General features: G+C 49.3%; 1 protein-coding gene across 4 annotated transcripts; it reads right to left on the bottom strand.

Annotated features, from left to right (window-relative positions):
* Positions 1–64: 64 nt before the first annotated feature.
* On the bottom strand, positions 65–10,851 carry TXLNA (taxilin alpha). 4 transcript variants are annotated; one of them, XM_069068086.1, is made up of 12 exons: positions 10,637–10,851; positions 9,749–9,981; positions 8,569–8,907; positions 7,776–7,867; positions 6,371–6,541; positions 5,708–5,902; positions 5,212–5,331; positions 4,620–4,694; positions 4,443–4,535; positions 3,866–3,961; positions 3,286–3,390; positions 65–2,238 (listed from the first exon to the last, which is right to left on the bottom strand). In XM_069068086.1, the coding sequence occupies exons 2-12, from the start codon at positions 9,948–9,950 to the stop codon at positions 2,194–2,196; spliced, it is 1,533 nt and encodes a 510-aa protein (XP_068924187.1). In that variant the 5' UTR covers positions 9,951–9,981; positions 10,637–10,851; the 3' UTR covers positions 65–2,193. The 4 variants fall into 4 exon arrangements, with proteins under 4 accessions (XP_068924187.1, XP_068924186.1, XP_068924184.1 ...); XM_069068085.1 differs by having other exon boundaries at positions 65–3,390; positions 10,619–10,851; XM_069068083.1 differs by having other exon boundaries at positions 65–3,390.
* Positions 10,852–18,880: the final 8,029 nt, after the last annotated feature.

The raw sequence follows: 18,880 nt of genomic DNA, 5'->3' as shown, positions 1-18,880 counted from the left end.
ATGTGCCCAGAAATCACCTGGTTGGTCCCTGAATCAATCAAAATCTCTATCACAGGACACAGAATCAAGTTAAGGCAACAGACTATTTAATGTGGTTAAAAATACATCAAAATCACCCCCACCCCCCTGTCTGTTGTGAAAAGGAAAGACAGCTGTTAGCATACAGCTTCCAGCCTCCATGGGATCAGGCTGCCTGGAGGGTCCAAAAGGCAAGAAGCCATCCCTTTCACTCTTTCCCCAGACCCTGTCTACCCTGCTGTGCCATTGATAAGCTCAGGGAACGTGTTGGCCCCAAACTCTGAGTTGGCCCCTTACAGAAAATGCCCAAATTTGACCCATGGAGAATCAACTCCGGAATGCTGTGGCACGTATGATCACATGCTCTGTGCCTATGGCCCAATGGGCTGGACGCGCAGGACAAGGGCCCCAGGCTAAAGCAAAGAGAGAGTGCATGGGGCTGAATCCCTGAAACAAAAGCCACCAGCTTCAGAGCTTTCTGGGCCCAAGGCTCAAGAGGCCAAATACAGTACGCCTTTTGGATACACCTTCTGATTACCTCACCCCCTGGGACCTGCCCAGACTCCTGGCATAACCAAGCCTGCCACTGCACTGCCCAGGGCTAAAACATACACTTCAACAAGCTAAAAGGAGAGAGCTGCAGCTTGGGCAACCCACTCGGAGAGCAGCCAGCATCAAGTGTGAATTCTGAGATTTGGTCACTAGTGGGAGAAAGGATAAGAATGAAAAAGGGGCCAAGGAGGGAAAGGAAGCCCTAATGTGGCAGCTGCTGTTTGCCAAGGGGAACAGATCCAGCACTAACCGAATCCTTGAAATGGTTTACTGGATATTGAATGGAGGAATCACAGTCTGTGGCCAGAGAGGCATCTGGGCTCACCATTAGCTCATTTCCCAGCAAAGGGCTCCAACATTGAGGGCCTGAGGCTGCTTCTGTAGTCCCAGGCCTACAGCAGCTTAGAGGTAGCTGAAGTGAGTTGGGCAATGAGTGCCATCCATGCCCTCTTTTTGCAGAGAGAAGTTCAAACTAAGACTACCCAGAAGGCTCTCCGTGGTCTTGAGGCAGCAACTCTGGGCTAGCACTCACTGAGAAGAGAAGGGCAGAGCAAGAAGGGGCACCTTGGAAGACTGAAAAAGAATAAAGGAACAGGAGCAAGGCAGACCCTTCTACTCTAACCCAGAGATGGGAAAATGAAACCAAGTGCTGGTTAGGGTCTAGAAAAGGTCCCTTCTAGGGCAAATATGTATTCAGTCACACCCCGTCCCATCTCCAGCTGCCAAGGCCCTTACAACTGCCCTGCTCCCTCACCTTCACGTGCGGCCTACAAGATCAGCACATACAAACAATCAGCTGGATGCCATTCTGGGTTATCTAGGGCTCCTGCTGGGGAGGGGGAAGGGCAAGGTGGCTCTCCCAGAGCAAGAAGAAAATTCAAGGCAGAGCCACCCAAAAGACACAAGTCAGCATGAGGGGAAGGGAAGACTGTGACAATGGAGAACAAGGTCTGTGAGAACATGATTTAGGGTTAGCCTGTGACAGGACTTAATGCGACTGACTCGGTGATATGGAAAAGGAGGGGATGTATGGAGGAGATAAGAGTGGCCGTGGTCCTCTAAGGCAGCTCCCTTGGTCCCATTGAGGCCAAAAGCTAGGCTGGGTCCTGGGGAATTGCTTCACACCACAGGAGGCATGACTGATAGTGCCTCAAGCGTGCAGCCCAAAGACAGAGAAGGAAAAATCCCTGCCACCAGGCTCATCAGAGGAGAGATGGCTCTCCAGCTATAGATTTCTGGCCCCTTCCATGAAAAGGCCAATTTGGGGAGAAATCTTGTGCCCTCTGGCGTTGGCCAGTGTAGAGACTGATGCGTAGCCACAGTCCTGAGCCCACAGACTCCCTGGAAGTCCAGGAGGCCGTCCTTAGACCTCTGCTCAGCCAAGGAATGCTTAGTGTTCATGGGAAGAGGCTTCATCAGATGAAGCCCAGGGAGTGACTGTGAGTTGCTCTGAAGAGTCCATGGAAATGGGCAGGGTGGGGTCCTGGAGCTGAGCTGCTATGGGAACAAGAGGCAGTTCCCGGGGTCCTACAGCCCCCATAGTGATGCAAGCCCATGTCCCGGGCAACACTGAAGGGAAGCATCAACCTCTTACCATGAGGAACATGCGTCCACTGCACCAACTCAGCTCCAGGCCCAAAGCTGGGGCAGGGAAGCAAGGGGCTGTAGCTACAAGGATAAAGGAGACAGTCTATTACTCACAATCCTTCTACTACCTCATCATTTCAGTAACACTCGTGTGCAAACCCCACAATCCCAAACCACCTTCTCAAACAACCCTTAAGGATGATCTCTTTTCAACCCACTTGTGCTGGAGGGAGAGGCAACTGTGAATCGTAAGGCTACTGGGACGCATTGTCTAGTTTGGGCACGACTAGAAAGCTCGAGAGGCCCCCAATGGGTAGGTCTTTAAATAAATGGGCTCCTCAATCTCCTCTCTCCCCACTGGAAAACACTAAAACATTGTCTTGGGACCCCTGCTGGGCTCCCAGAGCACAGGCCCAGAGCCACTCTCAGCGCAGGGAGAGCAGAGCCACAGCCAGCCCAACTCTCTCCACCACAACACGAGAGTTCGTGTGTGCCTGTGTGCATATGCCCTGGGACACCAGTGAAGCCAAGGTCCTCCACGGTCCCTGGGGACTGGAAGGGAGGAGGGAGGAACAGCACAATAATCTGCCCTGTGAGCAGTCATGGGAGACAAGCCCTCTGCTGAGCCCCTCGCAGCACTGTTAGACACATGTCTCTCGGTGCACTGAGGCACGGGAAAGCAAGTGCTTGTTTTATACATGTATGTATATAAAAGTATGGGGCATGGCACACACTTTTATATGCCATATATATATATATATAAAAATCATCTTCAAGAACCTAAATCAGAAAGTGTCAAATGCCTGATGGGCCCCAGCTCTTCCCCACGGCAGCCCCTAAGCTAAGAGGGGACACAGCAGCTGGGCCTGTAACATTCACTCGCCCCCGCCTGGCACCCCTGGTCTTCCTTCCACCAGAGCCCTTCTAGTCTGCAGAAGGGGTGGCTTCATCAGTCTCCGTCTGGCCTGAAACACCCGGGCTCAGTTCTAGGCCCTGGGGGGCAGCCTCTATGTGATGAGACTGGGGGCCCTCCAGCAGCGGCTCGGCACTGCTGTCCCTCCGTGTGCCTCTGGGGGACTCTGGGGTGTCCGCTTCACCCAGTGGGGGATGGGCACTCAGGTCCTGCACCTTCTTGTTCAGGTCATTGCGTTCACTCTGCAGGGCCCGACAAAGCTTCTCAAGCCGCTGGATTTTCACCTGCAGGCCTTCTAGCTCCTTGTCTCTAAGAGTTTTCTGAAGTAAAAGGTGCCTTTTTAGAACTAAGCAACAGAAAGGCCCCTTCTCTGAGGGCAGCTTGAATTTCAAGGCATCTAGCTTAAAGACTAGGCCTGCCTCCCGCATGTGCAAATCCAGGCACTCCTCCTCAGCCTTGAGAAAGATGCTTGGAGTGGCCACCTCAAGCAGGAGAGTGACCCCGAGGTGACAGCCTGTGCCCACCTCACCTCCCCCTTTTTCACACATTTCACACCACGTCCTCTGTGGCTCCTTAACATCTTTCACTCTTTCCTTTCCTTCCCCACACTGTTCCCTGGTGTTCAATGCCCTGAGAACCATTTTCCCTGTTAAAAGGACAACTTCTCTCTCTCCCCAGCCTAGGGAAGGAGCAGATGAAGCTACAGGAGCTAGGGCCCAGCAGCAAGAGGGAGCCGAGCCCCTGGAGGAGCCCGGGGTAACTGCCCCCTCCCGCAGGCACCTCCCCTCCACATACCTCCTCGGCCATCTCCAGCAGTGCCTTATTGCTGCTCTCCCACCGGGAGCGGTACATGGTGGTCTCTTTCTCCAGCTTCTTGATCTTTTTGGTCATCTGTCATGTGAGGAATAAAAGGGAACCATTACTGGATCCATGGGAGCTGGAGGGATGGTGGGACAACACGGGGCTCAGGTCAATGCCCCAACCCAACTACTAGTGGTGATATACCATGTTAAGAAATCTGGAATCTCTCCCCAAAGCCGTTTGTCCATATAACCTCTTTACCTTACTGAGAAGAACTGATATATCCACCCTGACTCCAACTTAAAAAAATAAAAGGAAAAAAATGCATGTGGGAGTGGGAAAACTACTGTCCCCAAAGTGGAGTCACCAAGCTGGCTAGCTGGTGAAAAAAATCATCACACACGTCCTGTGCTTCCCATGAAAGCCTGTGGGTCAAGGACGGCTATTTCCATGTTACAGATGAATAGACACACAGGAAAGCTGAGGCCTGCCCAAGGTGAAACGTTAATGAACAAGGGCTATACTTGAGGGCGCTGAGGTGACCTTTCCCAGGAGGGGCCAAGGACATTACCTTTTCCATTTCCTGCTTAAACGTTGTGAACACCTCGCTGCTTTTCGACAGAGTGTTCTGGAACTCCTCAAACTTCTCTGTGTACAGTGCGAGCTGTGAAGACGGAATCCTGGGTGTCAGGCCCTGCTGCCCACCTGCCTGCCCAGTGCCAGGGGTACCGCCTCCCTTGGGCCTTACCTGCTGCTTCAGGTGGGCCTCCTGCTGCTTCATCAGCTCACACACCCGCTGGGACTCCACTGCTTCCTTCAGCAGCTGTTGCAAAGACAAGGAGAGACCCCCCCCACCCCAGTCAGTGTCACACTCTCTGGGTAAAGGCAGCGCAGAAGAGAACTTTGAGGCCACTGGGGAACAATGGTTCTCATGATGGGGTGCCGTGTGCACCTTAGCCAAGGCCTTGCAGAGACAACACCAACCTTTTTGCCCCACCTTATTTGTGAACCTATCATCCCCAAATTTTACACATGAAGACACCGTGACCCAGAGAAGATAAGAGGTACAGTCAAAGCCTGAACCCAGGTCTTGAGCTCCAAGGCCAGTGTCCTGTGACTGACAGGCCTCACTGTCTCCCAAAGCCCTCCATGTAGCATTACTGACCCCTCACCCCCAGTCCCAGAGGGCGGAGACTTTTTTTTAACAGGCATGTTCTTTGGCTAAAGATGAGGCCAAAGGATAATGAAATGAACATCTCCAGCCCAGCCTCCCTGGCTGAGGCAGTTTTCAGGGGGGCTCCTCTGAGGCGAGAGGACCTGTTCCTCAGGGTGACACTTACAAAGTCTTTCTCTCGCTGGTGCCTGTCCTCAGCCTCCTTCAGCATCTCCTGGGCCTGCAGGAGCTTGGCATCCACCAATTGCTGCTGCAGGTCCTTGTGCTTGAAGACCTTGTCAATGTGCTGCCAAAAGAAGCCCAAGTCATGACGAGAACAGGCCTGGCCAGTGCCCTGATGGGGATGCCATAGGCCTGGGCAGCGTTCTGCAGGACCTAGGCCCTGCCCAGTCCTGGAGCAGAGAGAGGCTTTTGGCTGGCCTGGGAAGCTGCCAATCACTGCAGGTCCCACCTCCCATTCAGTACTCTCCCCATGACAGCAGGTGCCCTCTCTTCAAAGCCCCTTTCCCAGGTTAGTGACAGCTCAACAAGAAGCATCCTGGGGTAGTAAGGAGCCCTAGACTCCAAGCCGGGACACACCTGGGCTTCAAACCCGGTGCAGGGCTGCTCCCCCATCACCCCCGGGGAGTCTGGGGGGGCAGGCTCAGCCCCCGCCCCCGTACCTCCTCCCGCAGCTCGTACTGCTCGATGAGCTTCTTCAGCCGCTCAGCCAGCTCCATGTTCTCTTGGCGCAGCTTGGAGTTGCGTTCGTTGTGCTGCTCCATCTGCAGCTGGATGTCGTTCAGGGTCACCTGGAAATGGGACGTCACCTCCTTCCTCTTCTCCTCCTCCTCTCGTGCTCGCTGGATGCCTTCTTCCTGCAGAGCAGGAGGGAGGACACGGGTGGGCTAGAAGGCCATGACTGGAGGGGCCCCGCTCAGCATCCCAATGACCCTCCAAGGGCTCCCCAGAAGCCCTGGCGATGATTTCTGAACAATGGCTGCAATTCAAAGGCTGAGAGGGAACCCCAGATTATGAGCTGGGAAAGCTCCCAGATCTGCACCAGGGGAGGGGAGCCACAGCCTCAAGGGGCACATATGGCCTTCTAGGTCCTTGGGCGCAGTCTTCTGATTGAGTCCAGGTTTTGGAGAACAAATCCTTTTATGAAAGGGACGTGTTCTGTGAAGTTTAGATTCAGTCAAAGGGCTGCATTTGGGGAGGAGCATGTGTGGTTCTGAGGCTGTAGGTTCCCCTCCCCTGATCCAAACCAACCTATCCTTGGAAAGGGCTCACCTGAACAGTAGCCCAGCCCCCCAGACACCTGGGGGAGCAGCCCCGAGGCTTACCTTGAGGGTCCGGTTGTGCCTCTGAAGCTCCCGACACAGGCTCTCCAGCTTGCTGCGGGCCAGGACAGCGCGGCTGTGCTCGCTCCTCAGGTGGTCCTTCTCCTGCACCAGTTGACTCTGCTTCTTCTGCAGGACTCTCATCTGTTTCTGGGAATTGCGATGCTCCTCCAGCTGTAAGAAACAAAGGGGCATGGGGCATGGAAGCAAGCAGGTGATGGGGAGCAGAGTGTGTGGATGAAGACTCTCAGACAAGGTTAATTCTTTAGGGAAACCGCCCCCTGGTCCTTGGTCCTGCAGAGACCACCAGGGACTAAAGCAGCCAGAAAACCATCTTTGAACCAGTCTCTCCTCCTACTCAATCCAGCCTCTCTATTTCCTACCTTTCTCTCCCTCATTCCAAATATGGGGAATATTAGGCAAGTCACCAAACTTCCTGGAACATCAATCTCTCATCTGTAAAAAGGGGTTAATACTTACAAAGCATCTGTCAGAGTACTGAGCAACAGAATTAATGTCCCACTAACACCAATGACAACCTTGCCTCAGAGTAACCAAATAATTCAGTGCTTAGAACAGGGCCACCATATGCCTCATTAGCCCTAGAAGCTAGGCAGAGCACAGGGGACTACTCCCAATCTGGTAAATGAGGAGGTCCCTGGCCAAGGCAGCATCTATTCAAGCCAGGTCTCCCACTGAGAGGCCACCCCCCCCAATCCCTCCCCCCCAAGAGATGAAGGAGCCAAGGCTGGAGAAGCAGGAAATGGCCCTAAGTCTCCTTCACTAGCTCTCATTTCCCTCATAACAATGTAGCCAGAGAGGCCGAGAACAGCGCACATGTTCAAAGTTGCAGGTCATGTTGGGAGAAAGAACAGTGTGTCATGGCCCTGGGAGCAAGGCCCTTCTTCGCTGTGTAACCTTGACTGTGTTACTGAACCACCTCTGAACCTGCCTCCTCAACTCCTGACAAGCACCTCCCCATCTCCCTGGGCAGCTGCCAAACAATGCTGTCTCTGGCAGAGTATCTGAAGCAAAGTGCCCCAGGAAGCCAGACCCCAGTCCCTTCTGATGTGAGCCCACCCATGCTGGAAATTCATTCTAGCCCCTAAAGTAGGGGGACAGCCCCTGAATGGAGACACTTATCCAATTTTCCTAAGAACATCACAAATGCTCTCTCCCTTCTCTCAGACCCCAGGAAACACAGCTGGGGGGAATCCCCCCATCTCTGCCTCTACCTTCTTCACCAAGGAACCAAAGAGGGACTAAAAGAGACCTTTTTGCCCTGTCACCTGCCCTTTAGTCTCCAGGCTGGGATGTGTTGTCACCCGCGTTTCCTCCTCAGGGTCAGGCCCATGCCAACCTTGATGCCACCCAGATTCCACAAATAGGAGAAGGGCCCAGAACTGACCAGTTCAGCGTATTTCTTGCACAGTGCAGCCAGCTTCTCCTCTGGGGTGCTAAGAGTGTTCAATGTCTGCATCAGCAAAGTGATCTCCTTCCCTGGAAGACACAGGGACACAGAGTGACTCTCTCTCACACATGCCTCCAAGCCACAGGAGACACTAAGGTTAGCTCTCAGCCCCAGATGCTCGCTCCTCTGACTGTCCAACTCTCAGTTCAAACCCAAGGTTTGCCACACAGATGAAGGGGGAGGGAAAAGGGGGGCAGCTCAGGCCGTCCTCTTCCTTCTTCCAGAAGCAGTCTGAGGACTCTTCCCTCAGACACCTGGCACATTCCTGGCAATTCAGTGGGTTGCTTTCCTAGGATCTGTAGATTTTTCTTCTTTAAAGACAAAATAAGTGACATCATTCAAAGAATAATTCCTAGGACTGAAGCCTGAACCCTAAGATCTGCATACATGAAACTATTGCCACTTAGAGCCTCTAGATCAGACAGGTCACAAGTGACATTTACTCCAAATTCTCTCTCTCTTTTTGAGAGGCAACTGGGATTTAAGTGACTCGCCCAGGGTCTCCAAATTCTGTCATCTCTTGAAACCAAATTCAACCAAGGAGGTATTTCTTACGTTCAGTGCCTGTGATATAAAGATGGGAAAGGACAAAATCTCTGCTGTCAAAGAGCTTACACTATTAAGGTGGGGTGCAGAAAGAGATCTAACAGTCTCATAGACAAAGAAGATACCAGGGATAATGTGATAACACCTTGAAACTCAAATGTATTAGGGCTTCCACCTTTCTTACCTAGGCCTTTGGCCTTCTTCTTTTCCTGGGCCCGCTTCTGGTCTCGGTCCCCACTCTCCTCATTGGCCCGGATCTCCTCAACACCTGGCTCTCCCTTGGTGATTTCCTTCACTCCATTGACTTCGGGGGTCCCTGCTTCTGGTTCTCCATTCCGTGCAGAATAATTCCTGTTCTTCTCTACCTCATCTGGCTCTGTGTGTTCATTCTGGCCCCCATCATCACCTGGTCCCTCCTGACTACTATCAACACAGTAGGTGTTTAGTATGTCTTCCAGCTGCCGACTCAGCTCCTCTGAGACATCACAAACAGGCCCTGACTGAGAATTCTTGGTTTGCCCCCCTGCAACAAAAAGACAAGGCAGAAAGTGAAACCAATAGCGCCATTTAAGGTTTGCCAAACGATTTTCTTTAGTAGTCCTGTGAAGTGTGTGTCATGATTATTATTTTCCCATTTTTCTAGAAGTAACCACTGAAGCTGAGAGCAGTTTTGTCTTAGCCATCATTACACAACTAGGAATTGTCAGAACTTAGGTGGCTCCTGAGGGCCCTGATTCCAAGCACAACCTTTTCTCTAGTACACTAAACTGTCTTGCTTAATGTACAACATGCCCAAGGATTTCTAAAAGTCTGCCCACATTTGTTCACATATTCTCCCAAACAGGCACAAAAGTAACAGGTAAACTTCCTAGGGAAGTTCCTCAGTTGAATCCTGCTCCACTTGGCAGCCCAACAATACCACTTCTAGAACTATTTAATTAAATTTAATCTTCTTAAGTCTGGCTTCCTCTTCAAACAATAAGTCATGGCAGATAAGAGTAAATACAAACTAATAGTAAGTATTGTAGCCAGTCAGTCAATCGTGTCAGGCCCTGTGCTAAGTGCTAGGGGTACAATGAGAGGCAAAGACAGCAAATGCCTCAAGGAGCTCCAGTATGCATCTCCTGACATACTTACATGCGGCAGCTATCTAAGCACGAGCAAATCACTGCCTGAGACTCAGTTTCTTCATCTTATGACTTTTAAAGAATTTTCTCACAAAATGAAAAAGATAATTCTTACTCTCCCTTACCAACAGGGCTGTTGTGGGAAGAAAGCCTGCAGACCCTAACACCTTGGACACTTACACACGAGCTCTTCCTCTGATCTGGCTGAGGCTTTTGGGGGTGCCCCCTGGCACGTACCCTCATTCTTGTCCTGGGCCTGGCTGGCCGGCCCTTCTGCATTTCCGTCTGCTTTGGGGGTCCCCTGACTCCGGGGCTCCTGGGCATCCTCGGCCTTCTGGGTCTGGGGTGCACTGGCTTCTGGGGGCCCCGCTCGGCCTTTCGCTTTGGAAGGGCTGGCCGGCACCTTCGAGGCGCCCCCCTCTTTGTCCCGATTCTTCATCGTGCTGAAGGATGCTCAAGTCTGAACCAACCTTAATAAAAATGGAAGCACCGAGATTCAGGGCTCCAAGTTCTTGGCAGCTGCTTCCCCCGGGGCCAGGCAGTGCCAGGGCCAGCTCGGAACTTTTAAACCAAAACTTTAATTCCCGGCCTCACCTCGGGAAAGGCTCATGGGCTGCTCCTTGGGCACCCCAACCCCCCTCACTGTGGTCCCTCCCAAAGCGGGCCTAGCTCGGGGTGGGGGTGGGGGCGCCCGACGATGCGGCCCCAGGACCCCTCTACGGCCGGCCTGGCAACTTTCCCGGATGTCCCTTGGGGCGCGGGGCCAGTGTCCTCGGTCGCGTCCACGAGGCTTGACGGGGAGGTCTCCTCCCACCTCGCGGCCTGGGCCTGGTTACCAGCTCAGAGGCCGTCCTGTCCCAGCAATTCCCCTCCCAAGAAGCCCAGGCACACCCGGTCCCCGCCTCCTAGGGCGGCAGGGGGAGGGGCGCCACTCTGGGAGACCCCAGCCCCACATCCCACGTGGGCTCCGCCCCGCTCTGCCTCGCGCCCCTCGGGATGCTCCCGCGCAAGCGCGCTAGCGCCCTCATTCATGGCTCCCTCCCCTCCCCACCCCCCACTATGGGCCGACCTCTCCCCCTCCTCTCCCCGCGTCCACGCGCTCCGTACCGCGCGCCCCTCCCGGACCTGTGAGTCAGGCAGGCTGCGATCCCGTCCTGTTCCCGCTCGTCTCTGCCACCGCCTCCTCAGCCGATCTCTCTTCTTCCTCTGCCGCCGATTCCCTCCCCCCTCCCCCAAACAAGGATCGCAGCGTAGGGATACCGGCTCAGGCCTCACACCGGAAACGCCGGACAACGGCTGCCGATGGAGACACCCGCCCCCTCCCGCGTCCTTAGCCAATCAGAAACTAGAGGCTTCGTGAGGCCTGTCGGGAAGGGTGAAGCAGCGGCGGTCTCAGCGGAAAGGAAACTGGAAACGAATAAGGTGGGAAGAGCCGGACACTACATATCCCGTCACGCCCCGCGGTGCGGATTGAGAGCCAGTCCCAGGATGCAGCGGGGCTGAGCGCTTTTGCTCTCCCTGTGGGAGGGAGTTCTGAGGTGCTAGGTCTAGAATCCACTGGACCCATCCAGTAGACCTACAAACATAGATTAAGCGCCAGCCGTGTGTCATGCACTGAAAGGCAAAAACGAAACACTCGAAATGAGCACGGGCCCTGGAGTTAGGAGGACCCAAGTTCAAATTCGGCCTCAGACACCTGACACACTTACTAGCTGTGTGACCTTGGGCAAATCATTTAACCCCATCTGCTTTGCCTTCCCTCCTCAAAAAAAAATAAACACTCCTTTCCCTCACGGGGGGCTTGCATTCTAACAGAAGAGAGAACATGCACAAGTCACAATTTGAGCCCTACCCCGTGGACTTCACTTATGTATCTATAGGCTGTAGATGACGTAAAAAAAAGTTATCAAAAAAAAAAAGCCCATCAACATTCGGTGATTCCAAAGATATCCCTACCCTATTCTTTTTTTTTTTTTAATTTTTCTTTTTAAAGCCCAATATTGCGATTAAGTAACTTGCTCAAGGTTGCACGGCCAGGTGTTTCTGGGTGGGTGATCCTTACTCTATTCTTAACCCTGTCAATTTGTAAGGAAGTAAACAAGCATTTATTGGGCACTTACTGTGTGCCAGGCACTGGGCTGAGCACTTTACAGATATTTCAATAGATCCTCACAACAACCCTGGGAGATGGGTGGTGCCATCATCATCCCCATTTTACAGCTGAAGAAACTGAGGCTGAGTGCCTACTCAGGATCACACAGCTAGTAAGCATCCGAGGTCACATTTGAACTAGGATCTTGACCCTGCTCCTGTGCCACCTGGCTGCCAATACTAACAAACAAAATACTCCCTCCATCAGGAGCTATAGCATGCACACACGTAGCCCTGCAGGCTTCACATGTATAAATATGCACCAGGTACACAAGGGGAGGGGAAGGCTTTAGCAACAAAGAGGTCAGGAAAAGCCTCAGGTAGGAGCTGGAGACTTAAAGGAAGCCAGGGAGTCTGAGGCATGGGCATGGGAAACAGACCTTCTCCATATGTAAGGTTAACAGGGTTGGATAGCAGGGGGCCACGTGAAATAATCAATACAAAGACCACAATGGGGCTGGTTGTAAACACCAGAGGAGCCACCGGAGCTTACTAAGTAGAGAGGGGTGGCAGGGCCAGACCTGCACTTTGGACAAATCATTTGGACCGCTGTGTGGGAGGATGGAGTGGAAAGCTTGAGGTTGGTAGAACAAACAGTCTGATAATATGAAGTGTGAATGGGAGAGAAGGGGACAGATGGGAGAGGTGTTATTGTCGATAGAAATGACAAGATTCTGCAAATGATTGGATATATGGGGAGAAGGGAAATGAAAAGTTGAGGAAGACACCAAGATTATCAGCTGAAAGGCTGTAACAGAGACGTCTGGGTGAGGGGAGGGATTCAGGGGAAAGCCCATGAATTCAATTTTGTACCTACTGAGTATGGCTCAGCTTTGGGGTATCTAGTTTGAAATGCCTCGTAGGAATTTCTGATGTGAAACTAGTGCAGAAGACAGAGATCTGTCTGGGATTTAACTGCATAGAGATAACTGACTCCATAGCAACTGATGAGGTTACTAAAAAAAAGATTAGAGAAAAAAGAGAAGAGGGCTTACTTAGGACAGAGATTTTTAGGTTGGGCACGATGACAAGAAATTAGCCAAGAATATTTAGAAGGACTGATTAGACCAGTTGGGAGGACAACTGGGAGAGAGTAGTGCCATGAAAAGTCAGAGAAAAGAAGAGTATCAAGGAAGACATCATGGTCAATGGCATCAAGAAGGATGAAGATTAAGAAATCTTTAAATTTGGCAATTTAGAGAAAAGTTTCATTTGGGTGATTAGGTTAGAAGCCATATTGAAAGATGTTAAGAAAGAGAGCAGTGAAGTCACTAATTGTAGATGGCTAATTTTATTTTAACATACATTTTGATAACTTGCTTTTATATCAATCTACATTTTCAAAATTAAGTTTTTTTATAGGCAAAAATCTTGTCTTCTCTTTCTTCCATCCTGTCCCCCCAATTAAGAAAAACAAAACCTGTTAGTAATTAATATGTATAGTCAAGCAAAGCAAATTTCTACAACAGTAATGTCTAAAAGAAAAATCTTCTCTATTTCATTCTGCAACCCGAGTCTCTCACCCCTCTATCAGAAAGTAGGTAGCATGTTTCATTATTCTTCCTCCAGAATCATGGTGGGTCATTATTATGCCGATTAGAGTATCTAAGTCTTACAAAATTTTTTATCTTTACAATATTGTTATCATTGTATAAGTTGTTTTCCTGGTTCTGTTCACTTTACTCTGTATCAGTTCATAAAGTCTTCTCAGGTTTTTCTAAAATCATCCCCTTCATCATTTCTTACAACACAATGTAAGAGTAATCTATTACATTCATATACCATAACTTGTTTAGCCATTCCCCAATGGATGGGCATCTCTTCAGGTTCCAATTCTTTACCACTTCAAGAATTATACATATATTTGTCATCCCTACAGTTTATTTTATTTAGGATTAGTTCCTCCCCTAATTCATATATTGTTCTATGGTGGTACAGAAAAAGAAGATTGTTGTCAAATCAGCATTTGCTACATACCAGTCACTGTTCTAAGCACAAGGGATACAAAGGTGAAAATAATCATTGCTTTCAAAGAGCTAACAATATAATCCAGTTTGAATTTATTGCTAGATGGTATAATATGCTGGTCTAAACCTAATTTCTACCAGACTGATTTCCAGTTCTTCTAGCAATTCTTGCTAAATAAGTTCTTTATGTTTGGGGTTTAGTGAACATTGAATTACTTAGTTTTAGAAGTAATAAACATTTTACAAAATGCCTATGTATTAGACACTGTGCTAAACATCTTACAAATATACCATTCAATCTCTCACAAAACTTTTGAGGTAGGCGTTATCCATATTTTACAGTTGAGGAAACTGAGGCAAACAGAGGCTGAGGGACTTGTCCAAGGCCACACTGCTAGTAAGGCTATATTTGAACTCAGATCTTCCCAACTCCATGTTCTATCCATTAGGCCACCTAGCTGCTTCTTACCACTTCTGTCTCCTCCCATGGGACTGCAACCCTGGACTCTGGTAAAGCCACACCTTCTCTTGTCTGGTCTTAGACTCATGACACCACTTTCCACCACCTTTAAGCTATGCCACCAAGAACATATCCTCTGCCTTCCCACTCCACTCTCTCTGTCTTGTCTCTCCCTATTCTCTTGGTCAATGGAGAAGTATTCATTAAAGGCCATCTATGCATCAGGTGTGGTACCAAGCTGCTTTGGGGAAAGTTTACTTTTTTTTTTTTTCATATTTGTCTTTGTATCCACCGGTTGCTTTCCCTGAGTGTTTAAAATGGTGCATGAAAGCTTAGCTCATAATGAATTAGATGTGGTTATTCATTCACTCAGTGCCTACTATCTATAAGACATGGTGCTGACTTCAGACTTGCGATTTCACTGCTGTGGGTATGGATCCACGTTCTTTCAACAGAAGGCCTTTTCCGTTTCCCCCAGTTGTCACTGGTGCTCCTCCCCTTCACATAATTTTGTATTTACTTATTTGTGGACCTCTGTATTGTAGGCCTCTATAGTTGCATCTCAGCTCCTGCAGGCAGGGTTTGTATCTTTTCTGTTGGTAGTCTCAATACTTAGCATAGTGTCTGGCACACAGGATAAGGGATAGGGCCTGGCCCTGTCATTCCAGTGATATCCAGTGAACTCCCAGGTGAATAAATGCCCTCTACCAAAGCAGGTCAGCACCTACTCGGCTGTACTCATACAGAGTTGCCTAGAGAGGTCAAGGATGTTTCCCAGGGTCCCACAGCCATGACAAGTCAAATGACAGGCCTTGAACATAGGTCTTCCTGACTCTGAGGCCAGCTTCCCCTGCTCCCCATTCCTGAAACAACATCCCTGTTCACCTCTGCCTCAGGATCTTGTCTTCCTTCAAAACGCCAGTGTTACTACCTCTCCCATGAAATCCTTCTAAGCTGGGGAGAATAATCGTTCCAGACACGGGGGAACAGCCAGTGCCAAGGCATGGAGACGGGAGGATGGTGTGTGGGAGCAACCCCAGGGAGTCAGGATTGTAAGCGCACAAAGGGGACTAAAATGTACCAAGGCACTGGTCTCATACTTGTAGGAGAATCACTTTGGCAGCTGCGTGAAGGATGGATCAGAAAGGAGAGAGATTTGTGGAAGACTATTTAAACTAATAAGGCTACCAAAATAGTAAAGAAAGAAACAGGTGACACAAGAGGAGGTAACAGCTTAAAGGAGAGGGGTGGCTCTGAGTGGAGAGAAGAGGCATATCTGAGAGATGTAAAGGTAAATGCCCTCACAGACCTATGTAAATGTGTTAATACAATAAACATGGATTATTACACACCTTTTTTTTGGAGGCAGAAGCAGAGCGAGAAGAGGATCCAAGAAAACCAACCCAAACCTTTTGTGTTCTCTTCAGGGCTGTTAGGTCTCTGCCCTAAGTAGTGCAGGCAGCAGGAATCAAGCGGTATGGGATTAACCCATTTGAGCCCTGGAAAGTTCTTTGGTAGAACATGAGGGGGGTAAGGGAAGGGATCTTAGGTCCCATCTAACCAACTCACTGTATAGATAATAAAACAGAGAAGGGAGATGACTTGCTCAAGGAGATACAACTCGTAACAGAACTGGAATTTAGACTTGGGTCCTGTAATGCCAAAATACTGTTGTCTTTCCACATCATGTTGTTGTATGACAAAATGCTTGGTGGCTTCATGGTTATCACCATCGTCTCTTGCCTGGTTCTTATGTGGCCACTTAACTTCTCATACACTCCTGGCTAGTTAGAGATGAGTTCCTCTAGCCCAATGCTCATTTTATAAGGGAGGAAATGGAAACTGGTAGGAGTGGACATGACTTGACACAGTTAGACCACAGCAAGCTCCCCTCACGTTCAGAAAGCACCCCATGGGAGTGACAGTCCCCAGTAGTAGGGATATTTTATCTTGAGGCCAGGATTCTGACCCCATACTTCAATCCTTCATGGATCTATACTTCAAGGGGGTTGGGAAGGGTAGAAATTCTGTGTTATATCAGCTGAGTCAAGCAGAGAATAAGCAAATCAGAAGGATCCTTCCAGACTGTAATGCAATTCTTCTAATTTGGCAGAAGACAAAAAACACCCACTGGGGACAACTGAATTACTATCAAGCAGTAAATGATAATAAAGCTAGCCAGATCTCTTGGCTGCAAGTCCTGAGCTCTAGAATCCCATCAACTTCTAGAATGGGATAAGTTGAATGTACTTTCATTCCTTTCAGAGGTGAGGTTCCAACCCCAGAGCTGTAAACAGAGTAGGGCGAATGGAACTTTACCACAGGGCACTAATAGTTCAAGAGTGCAAAAGATGTTATAAATTTTCCTCTAGCAGCATCAAAGTTGCCATAGTGACTAATTCCCTTTCCCACTCAACTGAATGCCTGATGTACTACTTGTACCATTTTCTTACAGACTGCTCCAAGTGCCAAAATTGCGTTATAACTGCACATAACCTCTCCCCACAATCAACACAAAAGGCCAATACAATGTTAAGAGCCTCTCCTTCATTTATACCATGAAAAAAGCTAGGTATAAAACTGTGGCAACCTAGGTTGGAAGCAAAGACCTGGCTGCAAATTCCATCTTTTTCACTTACTCAAGACTTTAATCTGAGCCTCAGTTGCCTTCTCTATCAGTGGAGTTGGATGAAAATCCCACTGGGATCTGAGACTATGATTAATGCAGGACTCTCTCCCCCTAGGAGGATGGCTTTGTGCAGACCACAGCTTGGAGGCTGCGCCCTCCTTCCTATCCTGCAGGTCTCTCTTCCTATTGGATGCAGACCCTTCGTACCAGGGGATCTGCACTAGCTAGGGTACCCTGGGCCACCCCCACCAGAAGGGGAGTTATCACAAAGACTGATTATTCTGGTGCAAAGGCAAAGTAGCTACTTCACTGGGATTAGAAGGACTGAACCCAACCTCCATAGGTTGAGTCCAGGTGTGTAAGGGGTCAGAAGCAGTTTCTCTCCTAAGAGGAGTGGCTCACCTGGGTACTGTAAGCTACAGCTGCTCCTAGTCTAGGGGTCCTCACTACTAAGGGCAGCTATATCCTGTCTTTAGTCTTTCCTTCCTCTTAACTGTCTGTTGCTGGGGCCATGCAAAGTTCAAGGCCCAGAAAATCGGAGTCCCCGGCTTTCCCAGTGATCGTGTGGACACCCATGCCTGTTCATTCACCTAACTTTCCCTCTTGGTCACTAGGGATATCAGCATCAACTCTCCATGCCAATCTTTTCACACCAGGGGAGCAGGGCAACTAACAGTTTTACAGTGCTTGATTATGAAGTACTTTATCTGATCTTTACAATATCTCTAGAGGGAAGAAATAGCAATATTAAGAAATCTGAGAATTGGAAAACTTAAGAGTAGTTCTCTAGTCCCAATGGGAAAGCCAATTCAGATATGTCTGACATGTGGTCATTCAGCCTCTGCCTGAATACTTTTTTTTTTTTTTTTGCCTTTCGGAGGGCAGTTAAGTAACTCCCGAGGTTAAACGGCTAGTGTTTTTTGTGTCGGTGTTAACTGTCTGAGGTCGGAACCGAACACTGGTCTTCCTGACTCCAGGGCCGGTGCTTTACTTACTGCGCTACCTAGCCGCCCCTGCCTGAATACTTTCAACGAGGAGAAACTCACTCCCATATGAATATTAGCATTACCTTTTTAGATGGATAAAAACAGGTAAAGAGAATTCAAGTTGGCATGGCATGGAATGAAGTGGATAGAGTAAGATCTATTTCTGAGCTCAGATTATGCTTACTCTGTGACCTTGTGGAACCCTCTGAATCTCTCCATGTTTTGGTTTCCTCATCTAGAAAATAATGAGGTTGGAGTCGATTATTTCTCAAGTAATTTCTAGCTCAAAAATCTGATTTATGATCCTAAGTAACAAGCTTATCATCATACAAGGCCAGAGATACAAGATAAATCAGGTCTGACACACAATTCATTTATCAGAAGGTGCTTAATTAAGTTGGAGTCCAAATAGATTTCAGGGGATCCATGGATTTAGATGGAAAAAATGTAAATCTTTATTGTCACTAACTTTTAATAGAAACTTGCATTTTCTTCAATTATGATTTTTTCACTGGATTACTAAAGGGGTCCATGACACAAAAAAGGTTAACTTCTGCATTATACCATGCTGCCCTCTCCTGAGAGAGGGTGAAGCATGGTTAATTTTTTTTTTTTTAAGCAATTGGAGTTAAGTAACTTGCTCAAGGTTACATGGCCAGTTATTTCTGGGTGTGGTGCTGAGTATCTGAGCCCAGATTTGATCCAGGTCATCCCGACACTGGAGCCAGTGCTCTTACTCACTGAGCCACCTGGCCGCCCCTAAGCAATTGGGGTTAAGTAACTTGCTCAAGGTTACACGGCCAGGTGTTTCTGGGTGGGTGCTAAGTGTCTGAGCCCGGGATTCGATCTCCAGGTCTTCTCAACACTGGAGCCGGTGCTCTTACTCGCTGTGCTACCTGGCTGCCCCATGGTTAATGTTTTTAGAGAGAATATCCCAAAGCCTTTCCTGAGATCTGTATCTAAGTGGGGTCTGTGGTCTCCAAAGGTCTCTTGGTAATGTTCACAGAAGGGAGGTTAGTTGCCCCTGTAGCCAGTGCATGGCAGACCTGAAGCCTGGTACTGCCCTCTCCAGGCACACCAGCCAGCTTGCTCACTGAGGTCAGCTTCTTCTAACTACAAGCTGCCAACCTCAATCCAAAGGCACTGCAAGGGCCTAAATGAAAGGAGACTACTAAG

This window comes from Petaurus breviceps, unplaced genomic scaffold, assembly GCF_028583685.1.
Source record: "Petaurus breviceps papuanus isolate PSGF00001 unplaced genomic scaffold, PetGlider_PUasm1.0 90760, whole genome shotgun sequence".
Classification (NCBI taxonomy): domain Eukaryota; kingdom Metazoa; phylum Chordata; class Mammalia; order Diprotodontia; family Petauridae; genus Petaurus; species Petaurus breviceps.
Note: the sequence above shows the minus strand (reverse complement) of the source record. Positions and strands in the feature narration are given on the sequence as shown.